General features: G+C 45.3%; 1 protein-coding gene across 1 annotated transcript in view; it reads left to right on the forward strand.

Annotated features, from left to right (window-relative positions):
* Positions 1-16868, forward strand: part of HDAC5 (histone deacetylase 5) — a 136027-nt gene that overhangs the window by 36158 nt on the left and 83001 nt on the right. The window contains exon 2 of the mRNA XM_089674529.1: positions 1946-2117. Coding sequence (XP_089530655.1) covers positions 2069-2117 — 49 coding nt within the window. The 5' untranslated portion in view covers positions 1946-2068. The remainder of the gene's footprint in view (positions 1-1945; positions 2118-16868) is intronic.

Raw genomic sequence — 16868 nt, forward strand, 5'->3', positions numbered from 1 at the left:
ACTGGACTCATGGGAAGTGGGTTGAATGATGCTGGCCTTTAGACTGAATTCATCTAGTGGCAGAAAAATGTACTGCAGGGAAATCTCTGGATTGAAGCTGAAAATTGTTTCACACAGGCTTCTAAATTGAAGGGTCTGCCTGCTGTAATCGCATAATCATTCCCAGTGCTGTCAAAATCAGTCCTGCATGTCTGCATAGCCCCCATCCAACCTTTGGCGAGTATTAAAGGGGCACTGCATTAAACCTGCAGACGTCTGGGAGAACCAATGAGCCAATCAGATAAGGAAGAAATTAGATTAATGGGTGTGTTCAGTATGCAAACAGCAGAACATTCACCAGGGTTTTCACAGTGAAAAGGAAGCATCAAACCTCTTTAAAGTGGCTAACAAATACATTTTTATGTCTGATTAAAAAAATTCTGAAGAGTGAGCAAGTAAAAATGTTTCTGTGTTGTGTTAAACCTTATAAGGCTGTTCTTGTCCTATAGTATACTGACATCTATTGGCAGTATTGGACCACTACAACTAGTTTACAATGTGACATGGTTTCATCCTCTGTCCTCCCCTTCTGTTTATTGCTAGTTAGTTTAGTCCTATCTAGACTCTCCCTGTTTCTTCCATGTTCCCCCAGTCAATGTTAGTAGTACTTTGCAGAGGCATAACTTAGGAAAGTCATTGTCTTCCTACACTTGACTCAAAAAACATCCTCTGTACTGCTATTATTTGAAGTAAAATTGTATTGGATTCAACTTCTGGGGGTTATTTACTAAAACTGCATGGTGCATCTCTGCACAGAAACCAGCTTCCAGGTTTTATTGCCAAAGCTTAATTGAACAAGCTGAAGTTACAAGCTGATGGCTACCGTGCACAGCTGCACCAGATTCTGAGAGCACAAGTTTTAGTAAATCTCCCTCTCTGTGTCTTATTGAAGAGTTAAGCTGCCTGTGGATGGTGCCATGTCAGCAGGTGACCATACTGACCTGACATACTGGGTCTAAGGATCTATGTCCTAGATTGTAAGCTCCTAGGAGCAGGGCCCTCCTATCCCTCTTGTATTGAACTGTATTGTTGCTGTATTGTCTCCCTTTATATTGTAAAGTGCTGAGCAAACTGTTGGCGCTATATAAATCCTGTAGAATAATAATAATATCAATGCACAAAGCAGCATTTGAAACAGAACAATGACATTGACCTAATATCTCCAGGTGCCCATATTAGGTCAATGACATCATGAGCATCCCTGACCATTTGTGTAGGTCAGCTGTGAGGTAGCGAGTCTCCCCTCTGTAGCTCATTGACAACTAGCATTGGGGATCAGACAAAACTCAAGCATCAACCCATGCTCATCACTAATGACCAGCATCACTCAACCCACAGGTCGTACTGGACCCACCCAAGCCTGTGATTGGACAGTGAAAGGAGAAGCATCACAATGATGAACTCACTTCTCTGTCACTCTGCTCTCTCCTCCTATCAGTATGATTTTTGTCAGCATATGAACTGATTTTCCCCTTTTGCTGCTTCTTCCTCTCACACTAGAGACTGCAGGAGGTTTATACTGGGTCGAATCACGTACTTTCACTATTTGTATTTAAAAAATAAATGCGATGATGTAATAATGATTACAGGGCTTTATTTTGTGCCTTTTCTATCCCCCTAGAGTCTTTAAGGTATTCTTAAATAATAAATGTGGTCACTTTATTTCCTATACCCTGTGGTCCCCCTTATACCAGTCTTCAGTGGGTTACCTTAGAAAGCATCTGTGTAATTCATTCTGAAGATGTCGACCTTGCACCCAAGGGGGATAATTACTGGTGCTTGTTCATTGCATGATCTGCTTACGAATCACTGATGTTTTCTTTCAACTTTTTACAGTGAAGACATTCAAAGGGGGGGTTGCTGATCGCAGCTCCTGTCTTACTGGAGTCTCTTCTTTTCATTGCAGGGCATTGCCAGCCGAGGGATGTGCATGGAGAACTGAGCCTCCTGGAAGCGCCATCTTTGTCCCAGCCTGTCAGTCAAGTCCTGGGCTTTGGAGATCCAGGAAGGGGGTCTTAGTTCCCTCTTCATGTCTGTCCAGCCATTGGACATCAGGATGAACCTTCCTAGCCAATCTGGTGAGTGATCAGTCAAAGAACATTTGTAGTAGGGTGGGAATTTTGTCGTAAATGTTTCATTTGCATGGGAATTGAGGCCCATAGGGAGATGGGGCCTAGGCCACAGAGTTCTGGACGTTGTATTTATTTTGTATATTTGATAAAGATAAGGGGTAATTAACAACACAGATGTTATAGGCACTGATATTCGGCAATAAAACAGCTGCATTAAAACAGTGTCACCAAGTTTGGGACTGTATTACCAGAGGACAGCTTCTGCTTAAGGGGTGGTGGTCTATGGTGTACCAGAATGGATCTCTGATGCTGCCCCATTTTATTGGTTCAGATTCCAGAAATTTTTTCTCAGAACAGGTGTAGTCCCTGAGCATCTCCCTTTAATAGGCCGGATCTCTGTCCTTGATCTACCAGTTGCGCCCAAATGATGTGGGAACCCTATTTTATAAGGTCCTACACCAAGATGGCCACCAGAGCTCTCAAGAGGTTGCAGTGTCCAATCAGACAGCTGGTTCCATTGAAATACTGACAGATCAGGGGTGTCAAACTCCATTTCATTGTGGGCCATATCAGCATTATCGTTGCCCTCAAAGGACTGGTTGTATCTGTAAGACTAGATGTCCAGAGCACCCCACTTCCCCTTACTGGAGATGTCAAGAGTCCCCCACTCTCCCTTACATCACAGTGCACCCCTCCCTTACCTTGTGCTGCTGCCAGGAAGAAGGTGGATGCGCAGCTGGGAAGCAGAAAGTGCAGGGTCTGGAGGAGGACCAGGCAAGGGCTGAAGTCAGCTGAATGCTAAGACCAGGGGAGATGAAGATAAGGGGGTGCTTTGGCTGTATGGAGAAGCATAGGAAATGGCAGAGCTCTGTCCTCCTCTACTGCCAACTGCTGAGACAAGGTGGTGTGAAGATGAGGGGGGTGCTATAGCTTCAGGAGAGATGCGAGGGCCACATGAAATGGCCTGAGGGGCCGGATTCAGCCCGCAGGCCTTGTGTTTGATACATGTGCCTTAGGGGGCCAATTCCCTTAATAGCCTCCTTTCCATCTACAATAACAACATAGTACCACCTAAAGAGTGGAGGAAAACCTGCACCTGCCTACACATTATTTTTTGATCTTGCCAGTAGACCCATTGCTTTCCCACTTGACAACACTTCATTCTACAGCAAAATCACACAGCAGTGTTGTCACACTGTGAACAGGCGTCTTAGATAGACATGGCAGGGGTCCACGATGTGTCTGCACATGTACAAGGAGTCCACCGCTTGCCCAGACACGCCGCAGGGGTCTGCCAGTGTCCATAAACCTGGCAAAAGATCCTTGTAGCGTGTCTGCACATGTGCCAAAAATAAATTCAAGATTTTGGAGAGGAGTAGTGTAAGGAGAACCTTCCTTCACCCTTTTATTTGTCTTTTATGTAGAGACCATTTTTAAGATTTAAACATTTAAACTTTTTTTTTTTTTTACAGTAAGGGTGGAGATCTCTCTTAAATAGATACAGCAACTTTTTCTTTAATTTGGAAAATAAAGGTTTAAAGAGTAAGTTTGCCTTTTCACAAAAAATGAAAAAGTGAACTACCTTCAAAAACCCTGACCACCACTCCAAACCTCTCCATCTACAAGTTGTGATGCCCTGAGCTGCCGGTGTAGGGGTCCACCACTCCAAACCTCTCCATCTACAAGTTGTGATGCCCTGAGCTGCCGATGTAGGGGTCCACCACTCCAAACCTCTCCATCTACGAGTTGTGATGCCATGAGCTGCTGGTGTAGGGGTCCACCACTTCAAACCTCTCCATCTAAGAGTTGTGATGCCCTGACCTGCCGGTGTAGGGGTTCACCACTCCAAACCTCTCCATCTACAAGTTGTGATGCCCTGAGCTGCCGGTGTAGGGGTCCACCACTCCCAACCTCTCCAGCTAAGAGTTGTGATGCCCTGAGCTGCCGGTGTAGGGGTCCACCACTCCAAACCTCTCCAGCTAAGAGTTGTGATGCCCTGAGCTGCCGGTGTAGGGGTCCACCACTCCAAACCTCTCCAGCTAAGAGTTGTGATGTCCTGAGCTGCCGGTGTAGGGGTCCACCACTCCAAACCTCTCCAGCTAAGAGTTGTGATGTCCTGAGCTGCCGGTGTAGGGGTCCACCACTCCAAACCTCTCCAAGAGTTGTGATGCCCTGAGCTGCTGGTGTAGGGGTCCACCACTCCAAACCTCTCCATCTAAGAGTTGTGATGCCCTGAGCTGCCGGTGCAGGGGTCCACCACTCCAAACCTCTCCATCTAAGAGTTGTGATGCCCTGAGCTGCCGGTGTAGGGGTCCACCACTCCAAACCTCTCCATCTAAGAGTTGTGATGCCCTGAGCTGCCGGTGTAGGGGTCCACCACTCCAAACCTTTACAGCTAAGAGTTGTGATGCCCTGAGCTGCCGGTGCAGGGGTCCACCACTCCAAACTTCTCCATCTACAAGTTGTGATGCCCTGAGCTGCAAGTGTAGGGGTCCACTACTCCAAACCTCTCCATCTAAGAGTTGTGATGCCCTGAGCTGCCGGTGTAGGGGTCCACCACTCCAAATCTCTCCATCTACAAGTTGTGATGCCCTGAGCTGCCGGTGTAGGGGTCCACCACTCCAAACCTCTCCATCTACAAGTTGTGATGCCATGAGCTGCCGGTGTAGGGGTCCACCACTCCAAACCTCTCCATCCAAGAGTTGTGATGCCCTGAGCTGCCAGTTTAGGGGTCCGCATACCCTTCACTGTAGAACACAGCCCCAGAGGGAGTATCCACCATAATATTCACAATGGGAAGTGTTAATAGACGGCGCAGTCACAGGACCGTGCTGACCAATGAGAAACACATCCGAGGTGTCTTCTTCTGATGGGGTGTCCCAAAAGAAAGAAGCCACTTCTCATTGGTCAGCACGATGATTGATTTTCTGTTATTGATTGGCAGCAGTCTGTACATCCCACCTATGACTGCTGAAATACATCTGTTTTTTTTATCTTGTGCAGGTAAATGCATCCATGCATATGAGGCCTTTAGGTGGCGCTGTGGACACGATTCGACTACCCTTCATTCTAGCTACCCTTTTTGTTTCACCAGTGTGAATGCTTAGATCTCCTTGGCAGCATGCAATGGGAATATTGGAATGCCTGAACTTTATAGACATTCTTGTTGTTCAACTATTTACAAGATGCCGTTGCTTCCTAGATAAATCTCGGGGACAGCAGTGCGAATCCTTTCTGCTCTGCTGGTGGCCCCGTAGCAGTCACTGGATGACTTTGCATGTAGTTAGGGCCCCTGGCAGTTTTGCAGGACTAGACATGAATCTGTTGTCTCTCCACTGTGTAGAAGAAAAAGAGATTTTTGGTTGCATTGGCATTTTTTTGTCCAGTAATCAATTGTTCTTCTAAGACAGAAGTGGCATCTGATGGTTTCCATAGAGCAGGGGTCTCCAAATTTCTAAATGAAGGGCCAGTTTACTATCGTTCAGACTTTCGGAGGGGGGGTTGATCTGTGGCCTTTGGAAGTAGAAAATGTCCTGGTGGCATTGGGAGTAAAAAATGCCATCATTGATATTAGGGGGAGGAATAATGCCCCATTGTTGGTGTCAGTGGGAGGAATGGTGCCCCATTATTGGTGTCAGTGGGAGGAATGGTGCCCCATCATTAGTGTCAGTGGGAGAAACAGTGCCTCATTGTTGGTGTTAGTGGGAGGAATAATGCCCCACTGTTGGTGTCAGTGGGAGGAATAATGCCCCATCATTGGTTTCAGTAGAAGAAATGGTGCTCCCTTGCAGGGGTTCAGTGAGAGAAATAGTGCCCCACTGTTGGTGTCAATAGGAGGAATAGTGGCACATTGTTGGTGTCAATAGGAGGAACAGTGGCCCACTATTAGTTTCAGTTGGAGGAATAGTGTCCCATTGTTGGTGTCAGTGGGGGGAATAGTGCCCCCTTGATGGTGTCATTGAAAGGAATAGTGCTCCATCTTTGGTATCAGTGGGGGGAATAATGTCCCATCATTAATGTCAGTGGGAGGAATAGTGCCCCATTGTTTGTGTCAGTGGGGAGAATAGTACCCCATTATTGGTATCAGTGGGAGGAATAGTGTCCTGTTATTGGTGTCAGTGGGAGGAATAGTGCTTCATAGTTGGTGTCAGTGGGGAGAATAGTACCCCATTATTGGTGTCAGTGGGAGGAATAGTGTCCTATCATTGGTGCCAGTGGGATAAATGATGTCCCATTGTTTGTGTCAGTAAGAGGAATAGTTCCTCAAAGGCTGGATAAAAGCAAGCAAAGGACCAAGTTGCTGTCAGTGGGGAGAATGATACCCCATTATTGGTGTCAGTGGGAGGAATAGTGCTTCATAGTTGGTGTCAGTGGGGAGAATAGTACCCCATTATTGGTGTCAGTGGGAGGAATAGTGTCCTATCGTTGGTGCCAGTGGGGCGAATAGTACCCCATTATTGGTGCCAGTGGTAGAAATGATGTCCCATTGTTTGTGTCAGTAAGAGGAATAGTTCCTCAAGGGCTGGATAAAAACAAGCGAAGGACCAAGTTGGTGTCAGTGGGGAGAATAATACCCCATTATTGGTGTCAGTGGGAGGAATAGTGCTTCATACTTGGTGCCAGTGGGGAGAATAGTACCCCATTATTGGTGTCAGTGGGAGGAATGGTGTCCTACCATTGGTGTCAGTGGGAAGAATGATGTCCCATTGTTTGTGTCAGTAAGAGGAATAGTGCCTCAAGGGCTGGATAAAAGCAAGCAAAGGACCACATCTGGCCCCCGGGCTGCAGTTTGGAGACCACTGCCCTAGATCCTGTAAAACCTGTATCATCTGTCATTTTCTGGGTACATGAAAACTGGTACATAGTTCAATTGTAGAAAATGTAATTGGTGTTATTGTTAAAAATAGCCTTTTTATTCTACGTTTACCTGCCCTTTTATAATTTTTACATTGTTGGAGGTCTGTAGAGGCGGAGAGAAACTGTTTTGCCAACAGTCATAAGATAAGGAAAGAGGAATCTAATTGTTGAGTCAGTGTCACACTGCTGAGTATCTTGTACAGTAGCTGTCAGTACCTTCTTTGTCCATCAGAGGCCAGTATTGAGCAGAGCCCCATAACCGCACTGTATCGTTGACGCATGCGCACACGTGTGTCTGTGATTGGCGAGGGCCCCTCTACAGGTTACATGTTGTCTTATCAGCTCATATGCTGTGTTATCTACTTCTTTCTGAGCTGTGCCACATAAGTCTGCAATAGCAAGGTAAACAGAAATAACAATGCTTTATTTTAGTACAGCGGGGAAGGATTAGAACCCCTGTCAGATCTTTATTGCTGTCTTTGTCCTTGTTGTCACCGTGGCAGGAAGTGATAGGATTCTCTCTAGTGGAGCCTTGGATAGCAGTAAAAACCCAACATGGGTTCAAATGCTTCCCACACATTGTACATAAACATTTCAAGCAGCACACTTTCGACATGACTCTGTTTAATACGCGTTTCACCCACAGTACAGGCTTTCGTTTAGTCTAAGCAAGAAAGTTAGATCACTCACACATATCTGACATGTTGACATGTCTCCGCTACTGACGCGTTTCACCCATAATAAGTTTTTTCTCATAGTCTGAGTGAGCAAAGGAGTAAGCAAGCTAGGTCACTCAGATGTATCTGATATGTCATGTTTCATACAATATGCCTTTACTCATAGTCTGAGCAAAGGAGCAAGCAAGCTAGGTCACTCAGACTTACCCTTCTCCATTTGACATGTCTCCGCTACTAACGCGTTTCACCCATAATACGCCTTTACTCACAGTCTGAGTGAGCAAAGGAGCAAGCAAGCTAGGTCACTCAGACATATCCTTCTCCATCTGACATGTCTCCGCTGTTGACGCGTTTCACCCATAATACGCCGTTACTCATAGTCTGAGTCTAGGGTGACAGTATGTAAAAAAAAAAAAACCACACACAATAATCCTTTAGATTGTAAGCTCCACAAGCCGGGCCCTCACATTCCTCTGTACTGAAATGTATTGTAATTGTACTGTCTCCCGTTATATTGTAAAGCGCTGCGCAAACTGTTGGCGCTATATAAATCCTGTATAATAATAATATTAAAAAAAAAATGTAAAAAAATTTTTGAAAAATTATAATTTTTGGTTATAAACTAATGTGGGTTATTTTTTTTTTTTTTTTACTAAAAAGATAACTGAATACATTTTGGCCAAGATTTATGAAGACATTTTATAAGAATAACACTTTTTTTCAAAATTTTTGGACTTTTTCATTTATATAGCAAAAAAATTTTAAAATCCCAGTGGTGAATAAATACCACCAAAATAGAGTTTTATCTGTCTAAAATAAATGCTAAAAAAAATCATTCAATTATTATTATTATTATACAGGATTTATATAGCGCCAACAGTTTGCTCAGCGCTGTACATTATAATGGGAGACAGTACACAAGACAGTACAGTGACAATGCAATACAATACACGAGGGGTTTGAGGGCCCTGCTCCTTGGAGTTTACAATCTGGGTACAGTGTTGCATGACCGCGCAATTGTCATTCAAAGTGTTACAGCGCTGAAAGCTGATAATTGGCCTGGGCAGGAAGGGGGTGAAAGTGTCCGGACTTGCAGTGGTTAAGGGTGTGTTTAAAGATGGTGGATGTCTCATGCCATATAGAATGGGGAAGGGGGCAGCATGGGAGAGATGTCCGTTTTGGGTGGACTGACCCAATAAGAGACACATACAATCATGGGTCACAGCAGTACTTACCTCACTGGATGAACAAAATGCGTAAAGGTGCATTCTTGCAGTGTTGGCTTCTTATTTATATCACTCTTTACTTGATCTGACATTGTTATAGGACATGTAATGGTGACCTCCAGCGTGCATAGTTTTATTATCTCTGTATGATAATATTTAATTTTAGGCCTGACCTTGGATAGAGTTTTGTCTGAGGGATCCCGAAAAAGGAATATACTTCTATTACCGTAGCTTGTCACTTTTTCCTCTGGTTTATTCCTCTCTGGAGTGAACCCTGTGCATTTGGTAATATTAAATAGCAGTACTTACAGTCTTACAGCTTGTTACACATCCTGAGTAGAAAAGCCTGTCCCCTGCCAGCATGCTGCTGAGAAGGACCTATGTGCTCTGTGAGGAAGCAGTGGTCTCTCAGCAGAGGTCCAGAATGCCCCCTGCGAGTCAGAGCTAGAACTCTCAAATTAGCAGGGAGATTGAACTTTGTCTTTTGCAGAGTTATAGGTGTGACTTAGCAGGAGGCAGGTTGGACCTCTGCAGAGAGACTACTGCTCCCACACCTTAAAATAATAGTTCAGTTATGGGCAGCCACAGGTGGACTGAATTATGCACACCCAGGGGCGGACTGACAACTCATGGGGCCCCCGGGCAATAGGGGATCATGGGACCCCTGTGTCCTTGCCCAAACTCAAAAAAGCCTATGAAAAAGGTACTAGGGGCATCTCATGGGGCCCCCTACTGACCCCGGGCCTTCGGGCAGTGCCCGAGCTTCCAAATGGTCAGTCCGCCCCTGTGCACACCTTTGTAATATTTCTCCATCAGCAAGCTCCCGTAACAGGAAACCTGTACTGAAATAAATATGAAGGCTGACCTTCTGAAGATCAGCATTTGCAGCCTCCATGTTTTCGGCCTTTCTCTACTTCTTCAGAAAATGCTACCTGACTGGTGAAGCTGCTTTGCTTTGAGTCAATGGCCTGAAAGGTGACTTCACTGGCTACGTCCTTGTCTCAGCTCAGTGACTCAGACAGAGATAGCTTGGCAATTTCCACTGGAAGGAGAGCAATGATGGCCTCCATATTTTTCTCAGTACAGTTTAGGGTCAGGAAATTTGAAACAGGACGGGTCTGGAATCAGACTCTGCAAGGAGGAGATATTGCTGGAAGGGCACCCAAGGTCTGGTTCCATCATGTCCACCTAGGATTGAAACACCCATTTTGAGTGGATTGGCCACACCGCCATCTTGTTTTGACATCACCAGATGTTCAACTGCCTTTCCAGGCTGTGCAGTGGCGCCAAGATGACGCGTGCTGCATCATCATGGAGGCAACTGTAAAAAGCATGAGTAAACAGCTACACCATGATGATGTGTCATGGCGTATGTGGTGTAGTGTGCACGTGGCCTCCTGGAAACAATGACTTGGGTGTCCCAGGAGGCTGTGGGCAACTGTTCATGTCATTCTGGCCTAGGCAGGGAAGGGTCCCCACCCCCAAAAAAAAGATATTTCTGCCTCCTTTCCCCCAAAAAAATAATTGCTAGATGAGGGGGACAGGGGGAACATTATGTAAAGTTGTAAGGGAGGGTAAAGTTCCCCATCAAGGTCTGATTCGCGCCACAATTTTTGTTTTCCAGTTATGTTTCTGTATGCGAGTTTATGATGCATTTTTTATGTGCTTTTTTTATGTGTTCTAGAGCATTTTTATGTGTTTTTTTTGTGTTCTGGTTGTTTTTTTTATGTCTTTTTAATGTGTCTGGTGCATTTTTGATGATTTTTTTTATGTGTTCTGGTGCCTTTTTGTATGCATTCTTAATGTGTTCTGGTGGCTTTTAGAAGCGTTTTTGATGTGCTCTAGTGTGTTTTTTAAGCATCTTTCCCCCTTTTTTTTTCTTCATCTCAATTCAGGTCATGCGCGTTCCAGTGTGTTTCTGGTGCATTTACATTCCTTCCGGTGCGTTCCCCATGCAGTTTTCCACATTCTAGATGCGTCCCATACTTTTGTTGACTGCACTGGAACTGGGCCTTTGGAAAAACATGGAGAACACTGTGCAGGTGTTGTTGATGCAGATTAAAAAACGCACTGGACTGCGTCTGGTGTAAACCCGCCATAAATGGCATGTTTCCAAAATAATCCAAAATATAGGCTTCAATTGCCAAAACTCAGCTCCCATGATGCAGCAGGAACCTTCCCCTGCTGTGATCTTGCTCGGGGGTGGGCCCAGACAACACACTGTGGACAGTGTCTGATTGCCTTTATAAGAGAATGATGTAAAGGTGTTTAAGGGAAAGTACAATCGTTTTCATTTTTTATATATCCATGTATTACCGAGATAGAAATACACTCAGGAGAACTCAGACTGGGAAAGGGAGGGGTAGCACTAGTAGCCAATCAGGCGTGCTGCCTGCATTTATATAGACAAGGAGCATGCGACAGGAGGAGAAAGATCAGCGCTCATTAGACACAGCACTGTGCAGTCGTGGGTATGGGGTGGGGACAGGGGTGGACTGACAACTCATGGGGCCCCCGGGCAATAGGGGATCATGGGGCCCCTGTGTCCTCGCTCACACCCAAAAAAGCCTATGAAAAAGCCAATGATAGGTACCAGGGGCATCTCATGGGGCCCCCTACTGACCATGGGCCCTCGGACAGTGCCCGAGTGCTCGAATGGTCAGTCCGCCCCTGGGTGGGGAGGTGACCAAGCTATATTGTTTAACTTCCGTCAGGTCCCCAGCCTGGCCATACTGTCCATCAGAGCTGTATGAATCTTAGGAATGGAAAGGCATAAATACAAAATCCTTTGGCAGCTACCAATGCTTCATAGGTACATATAAACCCAATGACTAAAACTATGCTTTAGCATGTTAACACAATGTGGAAAGTTGTTTTAAATATTGTTGAAATAATATCTAGTGATCCTGCCACAAAGGTTCTTGTTTAGGCACTTCCTGTTATTGGGTGACAGCGCTCTGCCCCGGTGTACCAATTAAGCCCCGTGTTGTCACATGTTTTGATGAGACTGAAAGTGGACCGTTTCAACTCAGCTATCACTGGAATACATGTAGTCGGGAAGTGGCTGCTAAGAGGCTGCAGCAGATTGGAAGGACTGGAATGCATTTAAGGATAAAGGATGAAAAAACATATTTTATTTAAAAAAAAGAGTGCTTAAACAATGCCATTTATATAGGTTTACATCTAATTTAAAGTAGAAATCATTGTAGTAACTGTTGTAGCCTGCCTTTAGCATGCTACTCTACAAATCCCTACATTTAATGCTGAAGTTTAATTTGCTTAAATTTTGCCTTCCATAGTTCCTCCATCCTGCCTCATCAGCATACAAATGACATTTTACTTTATCTTAGACCGTTGAAGTCATCACTGGGTCTCTGTGCTTCTCTATGCAATGCAGGCAGCACCCTGGCACAGTAAAGCCTTTTCAGCAAACAGTGGGCTGTATCTTTGGAAGAGTTATGCAAATATTAAAATGCCTTGATGTCAGTCTTGAGGAGTTGGCATTCCATGACTGTATTTGCATTAAGACCATGCAAGGTAATAGCCACTGAGCCAATATGACTGAAAGAACTGAACTCCAATGAAAGACGAGGGCCAGGGACAGTAAAGCTTGTTCACACCAGCGGTAAGGGGTGGTAAAAAATTCCCCTAGTTGAGCCATAATTTTGCCACCCCCGAAACATTTCCCAGTTAGCTGCAGAGGCAGTGGCTGGGGGTGTACACTTGCCATGATGCTTTGCGGCCTCAACAGGAAATGTACCCCAGATACTTTTGGTGGGGACAAATGAATGAGGGTGCTCTACAGGTGCAGGCTTCAAGAAAGCAGCGACGAGGTAATACAATGCCTCCTCGCTGCCTGTCAAATCCTAACATGGATTGCTCTTCAGAAAGCAACGCTTGTGTGAATAAGCTCATAGGTCGGGGTGGATGCCTTTGCTCCAGGGGAGGAAAACGCAACTGAAAAAAAGCACCTAAAGCCACGTTTTGCGATGAGGTGATACAATGCCTCCTCGCTGCCTGTCAAATCCTAACGTGGATTACTCTTCAGAAAGCGACGCTTGTGTGAATAAGCCCATAGGTCGGGGTGGATGCCTTTGCTCCAGGGGAGGAAAACGCAACTGAAAAAAGCACCTAAAGCCACGTTTTGCGATGAGGTGATACAATGCCTCCTCGCTGCCTGTCAAATCCTAACATGGATTGCTCTTCAGAAAGAGACGCTTGTGTGAATAAGCTCATAGGTCGGGGTGGATGCCTTTGCTCCAGGGGAGGAAAACGCAACTGAAACAAGCACCTAAAGCCACGTTTTGCGATGAGGTGATACAATGCCTCCTCGCTGCCTGTCAAATCCTAACGTGGATTGCTCTTCAGAAAACAATGCTTGTGTGAATAAGCCCATAGGTCGGGGTGGATGCCTTTGCTCCAGGGGAGGAAAACGCAACTGAAACAAGCACCTAAAGCCACGTTTTGCATGGGTGTTAATACATTCTATTGGTCAGAATATTAATTTATTCTGACTATTAGAAAATATTAACATGCTAACATCAATGCGCATTTGGCATTTTTTTCTGCCCCAACGCTCCTCTCTTTAAAGCACTGATGGTGCGTTTCTTTTTCTGCAAACATCTATATGTACATGGACACATAAGCTTAGTTAGGGGAGTGTTTAGAGGCTGAAAAAAAAAAAGCCAAGCGGCTGTAAAATCTGCATTTTTGACATTCTATGTGCATGAGGCCTAAGTATAAATGAACCAGCGTTTAAAATGTGAAAGCTTCATTAAAAACAATGGTAAGGTAAACCCCGGGGTAATGACTTAAAAAATATTATGCCTTCCCTTTAACTGGGTCTATCGAGTCACTTCAACACAATGCAGTGCCTTTCTATTGAATGGCAGGGTGCAGTGCCGGCTTTGGGGCTGGATTATTTGCACTCCTCCCTGGGGTGGATGACATGCGGGGAATTTTCTCGCTGTTCTGTCACTTCTATCTCAGCGATATATCTCCGCCTTTCATTTCTGATCACCCTGCCGGAGAAGTGCTGGCACAGGTCAGGCATTATTTTAATGACATGTTTCTGGAATGAGGTCTAGGCTATATATACTCGCGCTGGCTCTAATAATAAGCACATCTTGCTATTTGTGTGGGGAATTCAGAGTGACATCTTAATGACACTGTGCAGAGCCGGCCGTGCTCCCCGGCTCTTACCTAGGCTCTTGTCTGTATTTTCTCTGGGCGGTAAAAATAGACCTGTTTGGTGCTTACGGCATTATTAAGGCCTTATATACAGTAACAGGATTAAAGGGCAACTAGAACAGTTATGACTTATTTTTACACTGTCATTTCAGTGTGATGGGATTGGAAGTAAACAGAGGCGGAACAGTGGGCGATAACCTGAAATCCTGCTTTTAAAGTCATTTAAATCAAGCTGATGGCACTAAAATGAGAGAGCTGTGTGAGAGATGTGGAGATTGGCTCCTCTCTTTCGTATGGAGAGCTTTTCAGATTGGATTTAAGCTCCTGTCCGTTTTTACTGTCTGTTAGAGGAAATTTCCCTTTAGTTCCTCTCCCAAAGATGCAACAGGCAGTGAGAATGAATGTCTACAAGTTGAGGGAATTTTTCATTTTAAACCAACCTTCCTCATCCTTTTTACTCCGGGGGACCCCTCAAGCTGTGAGGAACCCCTAATGAAAATTAACTCATCAGGGGTCAGTGGGAAGAATGCCCCTTACATTGGAGGTCAGTGGGAAGAATGCCCCTTACATTGGAGGTCAGTGGGAAGAATGTTCCTTACTTTGTAGGTCAGTGGGAAGAATGCCCCTTACATTGGCAGACAATGGGAAGAATGCTCCTTACATTGGCAGTCAATAGGAAGAATGCTCCTTACATTGGCAGTCAATGGGAACAATGCCCCTTACATTCCCATTGAGGTCAGTGGGAAGAATACCGCTTATATTGGAGGTCAGTGGGAAGAATACCGCTTATATTGGAGGTCAGTGGGAAGAATGCCCCTTACATTGGTGGTCAGTGGGAAGAATGCCCCTTACATTGGAGGTCAGTGGGAAGAATGCTCCTTACATTGGAGGTCAGTGGGAAGAAAGCCCCTTACATTGGTGGTCAACGGGAAGAATGCTCCTTACATTGGTGGCCAGAGGGAAGAATGTCCCTTACATTGGTGGTCAGTGAGACGCACATCCGTTTATATCCGCCTGCCCTTAGACTTCACATGGATCTGTTACAAGATGGTTAATTAGGCTACATTCATACTCTAGTGTTTCATAAACACACACAAAAACCTTGCAGTGCAACTTCATTGTTAGCAGCTCCCCAAATGCGGCAGGCAGAACTCTGTTTTTTTCTACTATGAAAGTTAAAACATTCAAAGCTCAAAAAGGATCATGAGCTCCTTTGCCCCATTTGTCATGCCTAGGGCGAGCCCATTAAAATGAATGGGCTGCCCTATGTTTGTAGTGCGATGCCTGGTGTCAATGCGAAGCAAGCTGAACATGGAATAGGCTGCATTCACTCCCGAGCAGGACCATTTCTGTCATGTGGTTTTGTAAATGTATATACCAGTCATTCAGAATTGCATTTTAAGCGTTTTTCATGTCTATTCAAGCTTCAAGTGTTTTTGTTTTAGCCAATGAAAAGCACTACAGGGGAGGAGATCAGTTCTTAGGGGCTAAAAAAAATGCCTGAACAACATTACTCGCATGTATTCAGGCATTCCCATTCAAGACTACGTGGTCAAAAACACCCAATTCTGCCTAATGGCAGCTTTTGTTGCAATGGGTGATTTTCAGACATTTTAAATTGATTTGTTTCTTTTAAGCATTTTCACGCGGCTTTGCGTTTTAGTGCATTTTAAGCATTTAACATGTGTATGCAAGCTTCAGGCATTTTTTTTTTTCCACAAAAGTTTTATTGAAAGGGTAAGAATGTTATAGATATGAACACGGGCTGTATTCAAGCAGTGTAATACAAGAAACAGCTAACAATTGCAGCAATAACAAACCACATCAAAACAGTTACCATATACATACACATGTAAAAAATGGCGGGGTTAGAACCCCTGTGGAAGCAAGGGGTAGAGGTGAAAGAGGAGTGTGAGCCTGGAAGGGAGGGGGGTGGGGGGGGGGGGTGCGGGAAAGAAAGAAGAGGTATTGCTAGAGAGGCTTTTTTTTTTTTTTTTTGGAAGAGTGCATGTGATCAGCACAGGGCCAATCAGACAGAGGTCAAGGGTCCTGCATCCTCCTAGAGCAGAATGTAAACTCCTACAAGCTTTAACCAGTGCTTTGCTGGACACAGAAGTCACAAGACTGCTATATATGCTATATGATGAGAAAAGGTATTTAGCAGTTTATATTTGCTAAAATCATTAAAATGATTACACTTCCATGTTCTATGTACTGTGGGAGACCAGCTATAGTGAATGCAAGGTCTGGGGAGACCAGATATAGTGAATGCAGGGTCCGGGGAGACCAGATATAGTGAATGCAGGGTCCTGGGGAGACCGGATATAGTGAATGCAGGGTCCGGGGAGACCGGATATAGTGAATGCAGGGTCCGGGGAGACCAGATATAGTGAATGCAGGGTCCGGGGAGACCGAATATAATGAATACAGGGTCCGGGGAGACCAGATATAGTGAATGCAGGGTCCGGGGAGACCGGATATAGTGAATGCAGGGTCTGGGGAGACCGGATATAGCGAATGCAGGGTCTGGGGAGACCGGATATAGTGAACGCAGGGTCTGGGGAGACCGGATATAGTGAACGCAGGGTCTGGGGAGACCGGATATAGTGAACGCAGGGTCCGGGGAGACCGGATATAGTGAATGCAGGGTCCGGGGAGACCGGATATAGTGAATGCAGGGTCCGGGGAGACCGGATATAGTGAATGCAGGGTCCGGGGAGACCAGATATAGCGAATGCAGGGTCCGGGGAGACCGGATATAGCGAATGCAGGGTCCGGGGAGACCGGATATAGCGAATGCAGGGTCC

This window comes from Staurois parvus, unplaced genomic scaffold (genome assembly GCF_062004578.1).
Source record: "Staurois parvus isolate SC_StPar_1 unplaced genomic scaffold, SC_StPar_1.0 ptg000151l, whole genome shotgun sequence".
Classification (NCBI taxonomy): Eukaryota; Metazoa; Chordata; class Amphibia; order Anura; family Ranidae; genus Staurois; species Staurois parvus.